The 17,552-nt window shown below is 42.9% G+C and overlaps 1 protein-coding gene across 1 annotated transcript in view; it reads left to right on the forward strand.

Moving 5' to 3' along the window:
- The window catches only part of LOC135512256 (echinoderm microtubule-associated protein-like 6), a 95,608-nt gene that overhangs the window by 66,823 nt on the left and 11,233 nt on the right, over nucleotides 1–17,552 (forward strand). The window contains exons 19-36 of the mRNA XM_064934086.1: nucleotides 1,891–2,002; nucleotides 2,335–2,462; nucleotides 5,513–5,654; nucleotides 5,840–5,992; nucleotides 6,196–6,327; nucleotides 6,434–6,522; nucleotides 6,660–6,836; nucleotides 6,982–7,186; nucleotides 7,335–7,461; nucleotides 9,392–9,406; nucleotides 13,227–13,305; nucleotides 13,469–13,598; nucleotides 13,723–13,821; nucleotides 14,176–14,196; nucleotides 14,476–14,649; nucleotides 14,833–15,041; nucleotides 15,203–15,360; nucleotides 17,270–17,384. Of these exons, the coding sequence (XP_064790158.1) occupies nucleotides 1,891–2,002; nucleotides 2,335–2,462; nucleotides 5,513–5,654; nucleotides 5,840–5,992; nucleotides 6,196–6,327; nucleotides 6,434–6,522; nucleotides 6,660–6,836; nucleotides 6,982–7,186; nucleotides 7,335–7,461; nucleotides 9,392–9,406; nucleotides 13,227–13,305; nucleotides 13,469–13,598; nucleotides 13,723–13,821; nucleotides 14,176–14,196; nucleotides 14,476–14,649; nucleotides 14,833–15,041; nucleotides 15,203–15,360; nucleotides 17,270–17,384 (2,265 nt within the window). The remainder of the gene's footprint in view (nucleotides 1–1,890; nucleotides 2,003–2,334; nucleotides 2,463–5,512; nucleotides 5,655–5,839; nucleotides 5,993–6,195; nucleotides 6,328–6,433; nucleotides 6,523–6,659; nucleotides 6,837–6,981; nucleotides 7,187–7,334; nucleotides 7,462–9,391; nucleotides 9,407–13,226; nucleotides 13,306–13,468; nucleotides 13,599–13,722; nucleotides 13,822–14,175; nucleotides 14,197–14,475; nucleotides 14,650–14,832; nucleotides 15,042–15,202; nucleotides 15,361–17,269; nucleotides 17,385–17,552) is intronic.

Consider the following 17,552-nt stretch of genomic DNA (forward strand, 5'->3'; position numbering starts at 1 on the left):
TAGAGATGTTCAGGACCAGTTTATTACTGGCCACCCATTCCAAAATAGACCTAAACTCTTTGTTAAGGGTTTCAGTGACTTCATTAGTTGAGGTTGCTGATGCGTATATGGTTGAATCATCAGCAAACATGAACACACATGCTTTGTTTAAGGCCAGTGGCAGGTCATTGGTAAAACTAGTAAAAAAGTAGAATGCCTAGAGAGCTGCCCTGCGGTACACCACACAGGTTTGACATTAGAGAAGCTTCCATTAAAGAAAACCCTTTGAGTTCTATTAGATAGATAGCTCGGAATCCACGATGTGGCAGAGGTTGAAAAGCCATAACACGTGTGTTTTTTCAACAACAGGTAATGGGTCAATAATATCAAAGGCTGATTGATCACAAAGACAACAGAAGCTGCCTTCACTATGCCAGCACCATTTCAACTTCAACATTTCAGCATTATCAAATCACCTCTGCTTAGTCTAATACAGGGACAACTTAAAGATACAAAAAACAATTTAGTCCAACCAACGTAAGCTAAATATCATGTGGCTGTCCATGGTTCTAATTTCTGTGTGTATGTGTGTGTGCGCGCTCGTTCATGCATGTAGAAAAACATGTTGACTCACCCTACTTGTAGAGAAATGCCAATGCCATCCTCCTCTCTTTCATGTTGACGAAACAGTTTATCACTCTGTCATACAGTACACACTTTTATTTTTTGTTGTCCAAGGCTACCTGGCTAAAATGCTTGCTCGCTAGCCTAACTTCCATTCATGGTCAGCATTAGCTAGTTAACATTAGCCTTCTACATCTAGCTACATATTGAACTTCCATCCTCTCAGGCCAGAGGCACAACAATGTATAAATTAATGGTTGGATCAGAATCGCTGTTATAATCATTGACCAGTATGGAGAATTAAGTAAAATCACAGGTCCAAATCTTTATCTCCATCTAATTTAGGAAAGGGATGATTTTAGCTAGCAAGGCACCGGAGGACAACAACACAAAGATATGCAACAATTCAAGTTTTTCTGTCAATGATGTATACTCTCAATGGGAATTAGTGATAGGAGTGATGCCAAAATCCAAGCTGGCTTCCTTTGGCACATTTTTATGTTGGCTGCTTTTCCAGCCAACAAGTGCTCAGCATATGTTGAAACTTCTTCAAGACTGTTGGAAAAGCATTCCTTGTGAAGCTGGTTGAGAGAATACCAAGAGTGTGCAAAGCTGTCATCAAGGCAAATGGTGGCTAATTTGAAGAACATACAATATAATATATGTTTGATTTGTTTAACACTTTTTTGGTTACTACTTGATTCCATATGTGTTATTGCATAGTTTTGATGTCCTCACTATTATTCCACAATGAAGAAAATTGTAAAAATAAAGAAAAGCCCTTGAATGAGTAGGTGTGTCCAAACCTTTGACTGGTACTGTATATGTGATGCTTTTCCCAAAAACTTTCATCAGAGAAGTAGCCTTAAGGAGGATGTGGGAGGCCATTCCTGGTAGAGACCTCCGCTGAATTCCTGATGTGTTGTTGTTGCTGCTGCTTCAAATCCTTGACAGGCCCTGCCTGCTAATAGAATAGTAATTGTAATTCCCTGCTGATTCTGTGTGTTGGGAAAGATGTCAGCGAAAGACAGTATTTTTCATTTGTCTTCCATCCATACTTTCCTCATGCACTTCATCATCCAACACTATATTCTCAGTTTCAAGACAAACTGACCCCCTAGCATACTTCAGCAATTCAGACAGACTTCTTGAGAAGATGTCAGGCAGAAGATTAGTGTAGGTCAGAGCCCCTGTCTCATCCGGCCTTCATCACTGAAAGTTTTCCTCAGTGTGGTTGTCAGAGTTGGAGTACACTGGGTGATGTCCCTCTGCTGTTGTTCCCTCCAGGGCTTTGTGACAGGTGGGAAGGACGGAGTGGTGGAGTTGTGGGACGACATGTTTGAGAGGTGCCTAAAGACCTACGCCATCAAGAGAGCAGCTCTCTCCCCGGGATCTAAAGGTAGGATAACACTCTCTGTCCTACAGTAACTGAAAGAGTCTATGACAGATACAGAAACACTGTCTGAGAAGTGCTGTAGTTCTCTCTTGAAGCTCAAACTGACCATGTAAAGCACATACCTGTATCAGGAAGCATAATGTGTTTGAAATTTGACCATAAACATTCAATAGATACTGTAACCATCATTGACCACTTTTGACTCCTACATTTAGTGTTGCCATCTCTTGGCCTCATGTGGAATTGCAGTTATATTTCACATGGATCTGCTGCTATCGATCTGGGAGGATTTAGCACTGTAAGTCTTTACAGTGCTATTTGTGTGTGTGTCCCAGGGCTACTCCTGGAGGACAACCCCTCCATCCGTGCCATAACTCTGGGACACGGACACATCCTGGTGGGAACCAAGAACGGAGAAATACTTGAAATCGACAAGAGTGGACCCATGACCTTGCTGGTCCAGGTAGTGGGTTTGTTTGTGTGTGTGTCTGTGTGCCTGTGACTGTGTGTGTGCGTACAGCTGAAACACCTAGGGTGGTGTGTTTTACTTATTCTACTTGGTTTTCCCAATTCGGGTTAGAGACATTTTTACAGCAGCATCCTGCAGTAAAACATCAGCCCTCAAGTGTTGTCTGTTCTCCACCTACTCAGGCTTCTGGATTTGTTGGCTTCTTCCCTATTTCCTGTGTTCTCCACTCAGGGAATGCAGTCGGAAATATATCTTTGCATATCTGAGGCAGGCTTTAACAGTTTGCCGCTTGGCTGGTTCCGAAAAGCTCTGTGTTCCCCCTGTGGATTATCCAGCCCAGTTGAGGAATAGTTCATAGCTTAATATCTCAATACCTTCTTCCTTATTATTGTCAAACCTGTCACGTTTTTTTCCTCGCCTGATGCTCAAGGTTTGTGTATGGCCTCTGTAGTAGTAATGTGCAGTTTGCGAACAATTAGTTTTACTGACTTGAGAGTCATGATTCGTTTTTCTGGGGGACTCATTCGTTTTAGTCGTTCGTTTGACTTGCTGGCCGCAATTAATTCTACAGCAGGGTTAATACGCGGTCCTCCGGCTCAGTGGCTCAGGAGACCTGCTCCAACCAACAACCCAAGAATGGTGCTGCAATGGATACCTGCTGTTTTACTGGCTCCTGACCATTTGTGTTTTTTGCACTGAAAGGTGAAGAGGGGCAGACAGGCTCGATGTCAGGGCAGGCAGAAGGGTCAGGCAGGCGGGGTTCTCGGGGAGCCGGGGTAGGCTGTACAAGCTCACCACTAATAGGAAAAAAAATACTGGGTGGTTGGGATTTCTTAGAGGTGGCAGGCAGCCTCTGAGCTAACTCCCTGATTTGCTCCATAATATCCTTAAACCCTTGGTCGTGGCGTTCCGTCAAGGAACAGAGCCCTTCCAGAAGGTCCTGTAACAGCTTCTCATGTCTCCCAATGGTGGCTCCCTGCAGTGAGACAGCGTGGCGGAGCTGGTCCAAGTCTGCTGGGTCTGTCATGGACAGTTCGTACTATAAGGGCACATAAGATAAGAGACCCAGATGCAGACACAAGAGGCAGATGTTTAGAGTCTTTGCTGTTTATTGATATCCAAAAGGAGTAGGCAAGAGAATGGTCGTGGACAGGCAAAAGGTCAAAACCAGAATCTGAGTCCAAAAGGTTAAGAGTGGCAGACAGGCTCGATGTCAGGGCAGGCAGAAGGGTCAGCCAGGCAGGTACGGAGTCCAGAAAAACAGGCAAGGGTCAAAACCGGGAAGACTAGAAAAAGTGAATAGAAAACAGGAGCGCGGGAAAACACTCTGGTTGACTTGAAAACATACAAGACGAACTGGCACAGAGAGACAGGAAACACAGAGATAAATACACTAGGGAAAATAAGCAACACTTGGAGGGGTTGGAGACAATCACAAGAACAGGTGAAACAGATCAGGGCGTGACACCTTCGTTCTATTGGCGAACGTACAATCACTGGTGAACAAACTGGACGAGCTCCGTTCAAGACTATCCTATCAACGTGACCTGAAGAAAAGTAATATCCTATGTTTTGTGGCTGAACATGGATAATAAGAACATGGGCAATATGCATCTAGCTGGTTTTTCTATGCATCGTCATGACTTTATGGCAGCGTTGGGTAAGGTTGGGGGGGAGGGGTGTGTCGGTTAACGACAGCTGGTGCACAATCTCTCATTATTAAGGACGTCTTGAGGTTCTGCTCGCCTGAGTTAGAATACATCATGGTAAGTTGTAGGCCACACTATTTACCAAGAGTTTTCATCTGTATTTTTCGTAGCTGTCTATTCCCCAACTCAAACCAATGCTGGCGCTTTTATTATGACGTGTTTTACTTTTCAATTGTTTCTCTATTTTCTGTCTCTCTGCATTGTTGTGAAGGGCCTGTAAGTAAGCATTTCACTATTAGTCTACACCTGTTGTTTACAAAGCATGTGACCAATAAGATTTGAGAAAAAGACAAGTTTAGAACTTAATTGATCACATTGCGCTATAAGGAATGCAATCAATTGATTATTAAATGTTATGATGGACACAGCTTCATAGATCCAACACATACACACAGCATCTGCTCAACAAACTCCAACTCAAGAACAAATCATTTGGGGTGCTGCCTGGGGGCTGCTTGGGTGCTGCAGTTCGCAAACGATATTCTGCTTATCACCCTCACGGCAGTCAAGCAATGCATTCTACCAAGATCTCCTTCACTGTCTAGTCCAGTCTAGACCTCGTTTCAAATGTATCAAGAAATTATTTTGTTTGTATGCCTAGCAATCAACAAATGTACATTGTTTAAAGCACACTTTTATAAGTCTCAATCACAAATGACAGCTTGTAGAATCATGACTCTTTCAAGTTTTCAGTTCATTGTTTGCAAGTGGGGGGTCCTGCGTGCTCTGGGCATTACTGACTCAAATGAACAAAATGAGTCAAAAGATTTGTTCTTTCGACTGAACAAGACGATAAGAGCTGAACTTCCCATCCCTGCTCTGAAGTGCTGCATTGTAGATGACAGTTACTGTAGTTTGTATTGTGTGTGTGTGTGTGTGTGTGTGTGTGTGTGTGTGCGCGCGCGCATATGTTTCCTTGCGTGCATGTGTGTTTCTGACAGTCAGTGTATCTCTGTGGTAGTTCCCTCCAATGGGTGCGGCCCAACTCTTAAAGCTCAGAGTCAGAGCCTTCCAGACTCCCTAGCGGTCAGGTACCTGTGCTCTGTTGCCATGGTGAACAGAGCTGATAGGGATGGGTTTTGAAAGATCAGTATGGATGTGTTGTTGGGTAGAATGACTGCAGCTATCTGAGATGCGATCGATTGGGCTTTTGTTTTGTCTCAAAAGTACCGTCTCACACTCAACCCCCACTTCAAAATGAGCACAATGTATTGTCCTGAGAAAAATGGCAAGGGATTTTGTGGGTGACGTGTGTCAAATAGATTAGGTGTAGGTCAGGGCGTGTCAACTGACTGACTGACAGCTGTGTGTGTCCGTCTGTTGCTATGGTTACAGGGTCACATGGAAGGGGAGGTGTGGGGTCTTGCTGCTCACCCCCTGCTCCCCATATGTGCCACAGTGAGTGACGACAAAACACTGAGGATATGGGAGCTCTCCACCAACCACCGCATGGTGGCCGTTCGCAAACTTAAAAAAGGTACTGCTGAATGTTTATCTTCATCAACTAATGAGTCATTAAGCGAGTCATTAATTCCCATGATCATCAACAAACATAAGGCACTCCAGTGTCACCTTCTGTTTCTGTGTCTGTCAGTCTATGTCTGTATCTCCATTTTGGAAGTGTATAAGTGTGTGTGCGTTGTGTGTGTGTGTGTGTATCAGGTGGAAGATGCTGTGCCTTCTCCCCTGATGGGAAAGCCTTAGCGGTGGGCCTCAATGATGGTAGTTTTCTGGTGGTGAACTCTGACACCCTGGAGGACCTGGTGTCCTTCCATCACAGGAAGGAGTCCATCTCTGACGTCAGGTTTTCACAAGGTAACCTTTGACAACTGACTTATCATTAAAATGTCCATTCATTGTTGTCTGTATTTCATAACACTGCTAATATGCATAGGTATTTTTTTGTAATGTTCATTTGAGTTAAACCTTTCCTAAAATATGAAGTGAGGTTTCACAGATTAGCATTTTTGCCCACCTGGCTGAGGTATTAATTATTTGTTCTATGGCTTCCTCCTCAGATGCTGGTAAATACCTCGCTGTGGCCTCTCATGATAACTTTGTGGATATTTACAATGTGCTGTCCAGCAAGAGGGTGGGAATCTGCAAAGGAGCTTCCAGCTATATCACTCATATAGACTGGGACTCTCGTGGTGAGTTTATGGTGTAATTGGAAGCAGAGCATGGATTCCTATTAGTACTCTGTAGATACAAGTTCTATTTTGTCTTTTGATTCTGAGATTGTTATTTTTTCTATAGGTAAATTGCTGCAAGTAAATTCAGGTGCCAAAGAGCAATTATTCTTTGAAGCCCCAAGAGGGAAGAGACAAACCATACGAAATGCTGAGGTAAGAGACCCACCTGAGATTGCAATTTTCTTGTAATTTTTCCCAGCTAGACATCAAATATTAATGGACACCCCATAAAAGCATGAGGCAGTGTTAAACACGGTGTGTGTGTGTGCATTCATGTTTCCGCCTGTCAGATAGAGAAGGTGGAGTGGGCTACCTGGACGTGTGTTCTGGGCCCCACCTGTGAGGGGATCTGGCCCACCCACAGTGACATCACAGACGTCAACGCTGCCTCGCTCACCAAAGACAAGAAGCTGCTTGCTACGGGAGATGACTTTGGCTTCCTCAAGCTCTTCAGCTATCCAGCCAGGGTGAGACAGGCACTAGATGTCAATTCAATTTTACTCTCTTGAACTGAAATGGAATTGACCCCAACGCTGGTACATGACTCTGTTGTTGATTCAAGTCCAATGTTGTCTCTTGTTTTTTCATGTGCTCTGTCTGCTCCCTCCTCAGGGTCAGTATGCCCGCTTCAAGAAGTACATGGGTCACAGTGCCCATGTAACCAATGTTCGATGGGGACAAGATGATGCCATGCTACTGACACTCGGCGGAGCTGACACAGCGCTGATGATCTGGGCCCTGGAGAGAACCGGAGAGGGTCACAGGGAGAACCCTGTGGACAGTGAGGAGTCAGACGATGACATTGAGGAGGACGGAGGTAAACGCCAGCCTTTAGACTACTGATTCATACAGTACAACTCTAATACAACATTCTCAACAAACACATACAAAGCGATCTTGATCAAATCCTACTTTTCATAAACTGCTCTAATTGGTTGAGTCTATTCCTGTGGGCGTGTCTATAGGGTATGACAGTGATGTGGCGAGGGAGAAGAGCATTGACTACACCACTAAGATCTATGCTGTCAGCATCCGGGACATGTGTGGCATCAAACCCCACCAGCAATTGAAGGAGGTGTCGGCAGAGGAAAGGTACACCCCCATGCCAGCTTCTGTGTTTGGACTGGTTGTTGTCATTCAAAGTGATAGAGCTTAAACATTAGAGTGTGTCTTGACTCCTGACTGTTGTGTTGAGTGTGTAGATTTAAAACAATTTAAAAAGTCTGAAGCAGTGACAATTTTAAAAAACTATAAAGTTTTAGCTGTTGTTTTATGCCTCAAAAGACTCTATTAACATCTTGATCCTAATCAGACTGCCATCAGCAGCCAACACCATGATTATCTCTAATTAGAAACTGAGTGATTCAAGCCCTGAATGCTGATTGGCTGACAGCTGTGATATATCAGACCATATATCATGGGTATCAGAAGGTGAATTCACCAATTTGTAAGTCACTCTGGATAAGAGCGTCTGCTAAATGACTTAAATGTAAATGTAAATGTATGACAAAACATTTATTTTTACTGCTCTTATTACGTTGGTGACCAGTTTATATATTTTTATTTATTTCACTAGGCAAGTCGGTTAAGAACAAATTCTTATTTACAATGACGGCCTACCCCGGCCTAACCCAGATGATGCTGGGCCAATTGTATGCCGCCCTATAGGACTCCAAATCACAACCGGTTGTGATACAGCCTGGAATCAAACCAGAGTCTGTAGTGACACCTCTAGCACTGAGATGTAATGCCTTAGACCCCTGCGCCACTCGGGAGCCCTAAAATAATATAATAACAATAAGGTACATCGGGGGGTTTGTTGTATATAGCCAATATACCACGGCTAAGGGTTGTGTCCAGGCACTCCTTGTTGTGTCGTGCTTAAAGAACAGCCCTTAGCAGTGGTATATTGGCCACATACCACACCTTCTCAGGCCTTATTGCTTAAAGGAATGCTTATAGAGCCCTCTGGTGTCAGAAACAGAAACTGCACCTGTCTTTTTTGTCATTTGATACAACTTTCGTTACCTCCTACCTATCAATATACATCATGGTGTTTGAGTATAACTGACATCTACTGTATGTATCCTTTTGTAAAGCCTCAGAGGTGGTCATTGTAGGATTGGCATGGATATAGATTTTGGTCTTGCTTTTATGATACAGAGTGAGTTGACCTTTTAGTGCTGAGCTGACATCATTTGCAGAGTAAGGGAAGGCTGCTAGGGCTGCTAGAAATTATTCTATGCACATATAAAGATATTTATCACCATTTCCATGTAATGTCCTTCTGCACTGTATGAGTGTACTCTCTCTCCAATACTCTCTCTATATTAGTCAGCTCTGTTGCTATGATACGATGGATTGTCCTTGGCATGTATTGTGGGTGTAGCCCGTTGATATTGTATGCTGTGTGCATGTTTTATATGTTGTCCATCTATTTGTGGATTGTTGGATGTACGTGTTTGGGTCATAATCTATGTGGTAGATGTATGACATTGCATGTGTATGTATTTGTGGCTTGTGTAGGAATCTAGTCAATGTATTGCATAATGTTATGTGCATGTATAGCAGGTGTGCTCTCTGGCGCTTCTGTGTGATATATGTTGCTATGATACCGATATGTGGTCTACACATAACAGTATCATTGGTATGAGCTCAGTTGCTTTGAGACTGTATAGAGTATATACTCTAGTGAGTGTGTGTGGTATGTACAATAAGTAGAAGTATTGTTGTGAAAAATCCAATGCTGTATACACTTTGCATGATTTACAATAAAATTTTATGATTATTTTATCCATCCCTTTAGAATTTGTGTACACTTAATTCAGCAATTTGTATGTTTGCACAGTACTAACCCCATTAAGCAGTACTGTAGCTAGATATCCTCTCTATAGCCACCAATAAACAGTGATTGCATATAATATCAACCTTACTATCTGTGATCCCCATGACTCTGGGGCACACTTCTGTCTGCAGAAACACCTAATATCTCTATTGTGTTTTAACTTGCATTCCTTTGGAGGCAGGGCATTGTCAAGTAAGTATGACCTAATGCATACATTCTGTGCTAGCTATGGGATGTGGGTGGTATTCCCATACATTAAGTCCCATTTAAACCTGGTGCTAACATGCGTCCTTTGTCCTGATCTTGTCCACATTCTGATTGTGCCCACATTGTTAGACTGGTGTAGATAATTAAAAGGCACATTGTGATCTGATTGTAAAGTGTAAACGGACAAGAGTAGGACAAAGGAAGCATATTAGAACCAGGTTTATAAACAGGGCTTTAGATGTGCAGGACAAGGATAGTAGTAGAGTGGTCAGAAGCTGAAATATCTAACATTCAATAGAGTATGGTGTTGTTATTTCAACAGAATGGAAGAAAACAGATCTGTGTTAATTCCTTTTTAACCTATGTACCTGTATTTTTAAAAGTGTTTGTTTATTCATTTATGTCCTATAATGGTACTACAGGAGCCAGGTCTGAAACATTTTGTAGTCATCTATTTATTTGGACTATGGGCATAACCTCCCATAGCCTATGGGTCCTAATATCACTCAGCTTGCTCAAACTCCTCAAATTCTGAGTAACATGAAAGCCATGGGAATTGCATGAGTAACACATTTTATTTCAGATTCTCACTTTTGTGTCATTTGTATCACAACAATATATTTTGTTTTTGGGTGTTAGAGAGCACTAGAGTACAGTAATGATCTACCAAGTGGTGCTGGAGGAGACCTTTCTGTTTCTGTCTCTCCCCCTCTCTCTTCCTCACTCCCTCTTGTGGGGCCCCAGACATCACAGGACCTTGTTTTCCCATAACCCCTTGGGTGATGAGATGGAGGCACTGACGCATTTCTCTCTCCCTGTGCCCCTCCTCCTCCCCCCTCTCATAGGAGTGCTATTGCACAGGGACCCCAGTGTATGACCCCCTCCCCTTATTGCTCTTTAGACTGGGACACTCTCTCATTCCACACCTCTCCTCTGAGCAGTCTCTCTCTTTCTGGCATGCTGACAGTATGCTAACAGTCAGAGCATGGTTTGCAGCAGGCAAAAATGATGGGCAAAAGCTCTCCAGGTTGCTTGTTGCATGAGCCTTATAGCTATACTGTAGTATAGTGAGTCCCCTCGGGCTCTGACCTGTGTCCTCTAAACCTCTCACTTGGTTCTGTCCACTGCTCTCAAGGGGATCCAGGTAAAGTGAGCTACTTGTGTCACACTGTGTGTAAACTGTGGCTCCAGGTCCAAGTGTGTCTCTGTTTCTCTGTGATGTTCTGTTGTTCTGTATGTTTGTCCTGCATGGTGACAGTCGGCTCATCTCATTCCCATCTGATCACAACTGCATCTTTGCATCCAGACTGCAGAGTTTCACACCCAGGGGGCGGATTCTTCTTTTCATCTTCTTTTTTTCTGTTCAGATAGAGACATGGAATTAGACAACATCCCAGACTCCCAGTTCATGTCACTGTGTGATCATACAATCCTGGCTCAGCATGAAAAATGTTGCAATCAGTCCGCAGGAGTTAGTTACTACACTTGTGCAGATATTCAATCTGTGGTGTTGTGTGTGGCAACGCTACACTCTGATATGCTGATTGAACTCATTTCAGAGCACGTAGACACCGTCACCAAAAAAATTGTTAAAACATATGGGGAAGAGGGAGTCTGATTTCAGAATGAAACAGGAGAAATTAAAAGATTGGAAATATTAACTCCCTGTCATGCAAGATCATCCAGACAATGCTTATAAAGTGCTGTTCGGACAAACAGAGAAGAACGGTAGTGTCTGTCAGCTGTAAGGAGTGTAAACTATGTATGTATGTGATCACAGCTATCACCTTTGGGCTATAGTGCTTTATCAGTGACCTGGAACCTTGTCATGTGCAACCGTTTGACACGGTTGTAGTTATACAAGGCAACTGCGTGAAGAGACCCCTGGTGGCATGTCTTGTGGGGTACGCATGGGTGTCTGAGCTGTGTGCTAGTCATTTAAATAGACAGCTCGGTGGTTTAAACATATCAATACCTCTTGGCAGCAGTTAATGTGGATCCTTAATAAATAAATCAAATAAATGCACACAGTGGTGTCGCTGTATAACTAATCCTTCTGCATCGTCATTGCACTGTTCAACCTCCTGTGGGATTTTAACCTCAACGTCTACTTTAATGTGTGTTTCTCTGTTAATTTGTAGACTCTCTCTGTCTGTGTGCACGGAAGCATGTACAGATTTCCGTGAACCTTGACAGCCTACGTTTAGGAGCAATAACTTCTATTCTTCCTCTAATGGCCCTGTGTTTTTGTGTCAGATAACAATAGTATTGATATAACTAAGCAAGTCAGTTAAGAACAGATTCTTATTTTCAATGATGGCGTAGGAACAGTGGGTTAAATGCCTAGTTCAGGGGTAGAACAACTCATTTTAACCTTGTCAGCTCAGGGATTTGATCTTGCAACCTTTCGGTTACTAGTCCAACTCTCCAACTCTCTAACCACTAGGCTACCTGCCACCCTAATATAAGTCAGATGTTTAACAAGATCAGTCTGTTAAACCCTAAGTTTAACTGCTGGACCTCAGGTCTCAGCAAGGCCACATCACTGTGGTAACCATCTAGGAAATCTAATTTTACAACGCATCCCATAACTTAATTTTTTAATGAAGGTGGAATTCCACCAGTGCAGTCAACCAAGTGAATTTTCCTGTTTTCTATATAATGTATTTCCACACTATGAGACTGGAATAATACTGTGAAATTGTGAAAATTATGTTAATGCCCTTTCAGTGTAAGAGCTGTTTGAAAAACCACCTGAATGTTTAAGCCTGTTGAGTTGGGATGGAGTTTTGGCCTGCCAGGTGACATCACCAGTTGGTAAATTAGTTAATAGACCAATAAGAAAGAGTTCCAAAACTCTCTGCCAATAACAGCTATTTTTCAGTTTTCCCCTCCCCACTCAGACCACTCCCAGACAGTCCTAGCAAAATTCTTACTTGAGAAATTGGTCTTTCTTATGAAGCGATTTTGTTTCTTTTATAAAACATTTATTGAAAACAATCACAGTAAGGGGGAGACGGAGAGAGAGAGGGAAATACAGGGAAGCCTCACCGAGAGGCAGATGTACGTGTGCAGCAGACAGCAGTGCAGAGCTCCTAGACTGACTGAGTGGAATTTCATTCTGTGGCTCATTGCCATACATGTTAAATGTAACCTCAGCCAGCTGGTGTGCTGTGTCATTATTGGTGGAATCCTTATGTGAAAGTTGACGCTTGTTGATGTTGTGAATGTGATGTGTCACCTTGGTGATATGTGTGTGTGTGGGCCAAAATTCATAAATGTGGAAAATGTAATGGGACAATTTCATTTGATGTATGCAATTTATTCCATTATATGTAGCACTGAATCTGTCTGTAGATATTGTGTAGTATCTATAGTGTCATGGGGCACACTGAATGTTTTTATTTATAAACAGTAAGGCCTATTATGAGTGATGAACAAGCAATGATTTACAGTAGCAATGCTTAACAATCTTTCTATTCAGAGGGATATGACTGATTGCAGCTGTTTTGTTCTCTCTGAGTTGCTCAAGCTGCAGTTTACTCCATAGGTCTATTCTTTCTTATGTGCCCTCTTTTATATTTCTTCCTCTCTTTGTTTCTATCTGCCTCATGTCAGACCAGACAGCCCCTTTAGAACTTGGCCTAATCTGTCCTTTATGTGCCATTGCTGTGTCCTATAATGAAATTGTTCTGAGAAAACATGACTTGGGTTTTTTTCTTTTGAAGTTCTGTGGTAGACAAGTTAATATATTTGTCCAATATATCAGCTGTGTGAGGCAGTTCTACCTCTTTACTCTCTGCAGGCCTCCTGTTAGCCGAGCTGCTCCCCAACCAGAGAAGCTACAAAAGAACAATATCACCAAAAAGAAGAAGCTTGTTGAGGTTTGCCTCACAGTGGTGTTAAAGTGAACTCTGAATGACTCTGATGTCGTACCCATCCTTTTTTACATGTTCATGTTACATTTTCACTGTTTGTTATGAACCAGTGTTGGGCCAGTTTGGTGCACAGCGGGATGTGATTGGTCGGTGATGTGTGTACTTTCAGGACCTGGTGCTGGACCACGTGTTTGGGTTCAGGGGCTTTGATTGTCGCAACAACCTTCACTACCTCAACGACGGCGCCGACATTGTCTTCCACACAGCAGCCACGGCTATGGTGCACAGCCTCACCACCGGTACAGCTACATGGCCACACTTTTGGATAACCTACTCAACATTAACTTCAGGGCTTGTGATATATATAGAAATGTACATGATAAGATGAAGATGAACTCTGTGTTTAATGCTATTTCTCCTCAGGGACTCAGAGTTTCTACTTGGAACATACAGATGATATCCTCTGTTTGACCGTCAATCAACATCCAAAATACAAAAATGTCATCGCTACAGGACAGATTGGTATGTCCTGTACTGCTGTGAATGAGCGTGTTTCATTTTATTTTGATTGTGGTTGTGTTTATATGTACTTTGCATGTACTTGTATGTACTTATTGGTAGCATTCGTGTGTGGGCTGACTGTGTGCACATGAGAGAAAGAGCTAGATATTGAATGCCTTATTGTCTTTTCATTTTTGTGGGCCATTTTTGATGACCGGTTCAGTCTGCATTGGCACATTTTCATTTTGTTTGGTGCTAGAATTAGTTATATTGGTGCTTTATATCATAATGTCTTCAGCAGCATCTGAAAAAGCACTCACTTTAGATTTCAATTGTTATTTTGCTGCCTAATTTCCCATCGCTCACACACCATAGGTGAAGTGACAGACCTACCAGGTAAAACACCTTCCAGATTGCCCCTTGTACTGATGTGTTCTAGTTTTACCCTATAGGTTTACCCTTTCCTTGCTGTTCTCCTACAGTTTTCCCAGTGGGCTGTCCTCTGTTTTCTATCCTTAGTTTGTCCAGTAATTATCCCTCTGTATTGTTCCATTGATTCAACCTAGACTCTGCCGAGACATTCTATCTACTACAGACAATTATTTGGCCTTTATTGCTCCATGCTGCATCCCTATATACTTGATCAGAGTATGATTTTTGTTCTCTGTACTGCAGGCACCACCCCCTCCATCCACGTGTGGGACGCAATGAGTAAACAGACACTGTCCATCCTGCGCTGCTCTCACACTAAGGGGGTGGGCTACGTCAACTTCAGCGCCACAGGCAAGCTGCTGCTCTCTGTGGGGGTGGAGCCTGAACACACCATCACTGTGTGGCGCTGGCAGGAAGGTGAGCCATTCTGACCCTGCTAAAATACACTGAGATGGTGGTAGGCTACAGCTTAGATTGGACTGTGATAAGTGAATTTTTGTGATAATTAATCATAACAATGTTGTTAGATATCATTCAGTAAACTGTAAGTAGCAGGTCTTAGAAGTGTGTTTGTGCTTGTGTGTGTGTTCCCCTGTTCAGGTGCTAAAGTGACCAGTAAAGGAGGCCATCCAGACAGGATCTTCGTAGTGGAGTTCCGGCCAGACTCTGATTCTCAGTTTGTGTCTGTTGGCATCAAACACATCAAGTTCTGGACACTGGCTGGAGGCTCTCTCATGTATAAAAAGGGAGTTGTGGGCTCAGTGGAGGACGGCAGGATGCAGACCATGTTGTCTGTGGCCTTCGGTGCTGTGAGTATTGACAGCATTTTTTACTAAACTCTTTAATCTGCCCTAATGGATTTGATTTACCCTAAACTAATTGGCTAATATAATCAACCATGTTTTCTGTGATTCATTTGAGATAAATGTTAAGTTTTGTGATCCTACGTGTGTGGTTTCTCTTCCTCCAGAATAACCTAACATTCACAGGTGCCATAAACGGGGATGTGTACGTGTGGAGAGATCACTTCCTGCTTCGTGTCGTGGCTAAAGCCCACACCGGGCCAGTGTTCACCATGTACACCACACTGAGAGACGGCCTCATCGTCACAGGGGGCAAGGAGAGGCCGTGAGTACCGCACTGCTGCACGACCACTGATGATCCACTCAATGATCCTCTTATAACACCATTCCTTATCAAACCAAAACAGCAACATACAATAGCATCAAAATCACATATGGAATTCCACTGGCTAACACTCTCCTCTTGTGTCCATGATGATGATGATACAGTTGAAGTTGGAAGTTTACATACACCTCAGCCAAATACATTTAAACTCAGTTTTTCACAATTCCTGACATTTAATCCTAGTAAAAATTCCCTGTCTTAGGTCAGTTAGGATCACCACTTTATTTTACGAATGTGAAATTTAAGAATAATAGTAGAGAGAATGATTTATTTCATATTTTATTTCTTTCATCACTATTTGGTAGCATTGCCTTTAAATTGTTTAAATTGGGTCAAACATTTCGGGCAGCCTTCCACAAGCTTCCCACAATAAGTTGGGTGAATTTTGGCCCATTCCTCCTGACAGAGCTGGTGTAACTGAGTCCGGTTTGTAGGCCTCCTTGCTCGTACACACTTTTTCAGTTCTGCCCAGAGATTTTCTATAGGATTGAGGTCAAGGCTTTGTGATGACCACTCCAATACCTTGACATTGTTGTCCTTAAGCCATTTTGCCACAACTTTGGAAGTGTTCTTGGGGTCATTGTCCATTTGGAAGACCCATTTGCGACCAAGCTTTAACTTACTGACTGATGTCTTGAGATGTTGCTTCACTGTATCCACATAATTTTCCCTCTTCATGACGCCATCTATTTTGTGAAGTGCACCAGTCCCCCCTGCAACACAGCACCCCCACAACATGATGCTGCCACCCCTGTGCTTCACGGTTGGGATGGTGTTCGTCGGCTTGCAAGCCTCCCCCTTTTTCCTCCAAACATAGGGATGGTCATTATGGCCAAACAGTTCTATTTTTGTTTCATCAGACCAGAGGACATTTCTCCAAAATGTACGATTTTTGTCCCCATGTGCAGTTGCAAACCGTAGTCTGGCTTTTTTATGGCGGTTTTGGAGCAGTGGCTTCTTCTTTGCTGAGTGGCCTTTCAGGTTATGTCGATTATAGGACTCGTTTTACTGTTTCCTCCAGCATCTTCACAAGGTCCTTTGCTGCTGTTCTGGGAATGATTTGCACTTTTCACACCAAAGTACGTTCATCTCTAGGAGACAGAACGCGTCTCCTTCCTGAGCAGTATGACGGCTGCGTGGTCCCATGGTGTTTATACTTGCGTACTATTGTTTGTACAGATGAACGTGGTACCTTCAGGCGTTTGGAAATTGCACCCAAGGATGAACCAGACTTGTGGAGGTCTACAATTTTTTTCTGAGGTCTTGGCTGATTTCTTTTGATTTTCCCATGATGTCAAGCAAAGAGGCACTGAGTTTGAAGGTAGGCCTTGAAATACATCCACAGGTACACCTCCAAATCACTCAAATGATGTCAATTAGCCTATCAGAAGCTTCTAAAGCCGTGACATCATTTTCTGGAATTGTCCAAGCTGTTTAAAAGCACAGTCAACTTAGTGTATGTAAACTTCTGACCCACTGGTATTGTGATACAGTGAATTATAAGTGAAATAATGTGTCTGTAAACAATTGTTGGAAAAATGACTTGAATCATGCACAAAGTAGATGTCCTAACCGACTTGTCAAAACTATAGTTTGTTAACAAGAAATTTGTGGAGTGGTTGAAAAATGAGTTTTAAGGACTCCAACCTAAGTGTATGTAAACCTCTGACTTCAACTGTATATTCAGTGGCGTGTCCAGAACATTTTGAATGGGGTGGCCAAGTTGGGGCACAGACCCAGTTTAGGGTTAGGGGTTAGGGAAAATAGGATTTTGAACAGGAATCAATTGTGTCCCTCCACAAGGTTAGTAAAATGTGTGTGTGTGTGTGCACGGCACATGCTTTCTCAGTACAAAGGAGGGCGGTGCAGTGAAATTGTGGGACCAGGAGATGAAACGTTGCCGAGCGTTCCAGCTTGAGACGGGACAGACTGTTGAGTGTGTGAGGTCCGTTTGTCGAGGCAAGGTGAGTTCAGCACAGCCAGCACACACCCCAGTGGGAAAGACTATAAGCAAGCGTACAGCAAATGTTAAACCTGAAATTACTCCCTGAAAGTTCCCTTTGGAAATACATATACAGTACACGAGCTAGCTATATTATTTAAACAACAGAATTCATTGTCTTTTAATTTGA

The sequence above is a fragment of the Oncorhynchus masou genome, chromosome 24, assembly GCF_036934945.1.
Source record: "Oncorhynchus masou masou isolate Uvic2021 chromosome 24, UVic_Omas_1.1, whole genome shotgun sequence".
Classification (NCBI taxonomy): domain Eukaryota; kingdom Metazoa; phylum Chordata; class Actinopteri; order Salmoniformes; family Salmonidae; genus Oncorhynchus; species Oncorhynchus masou.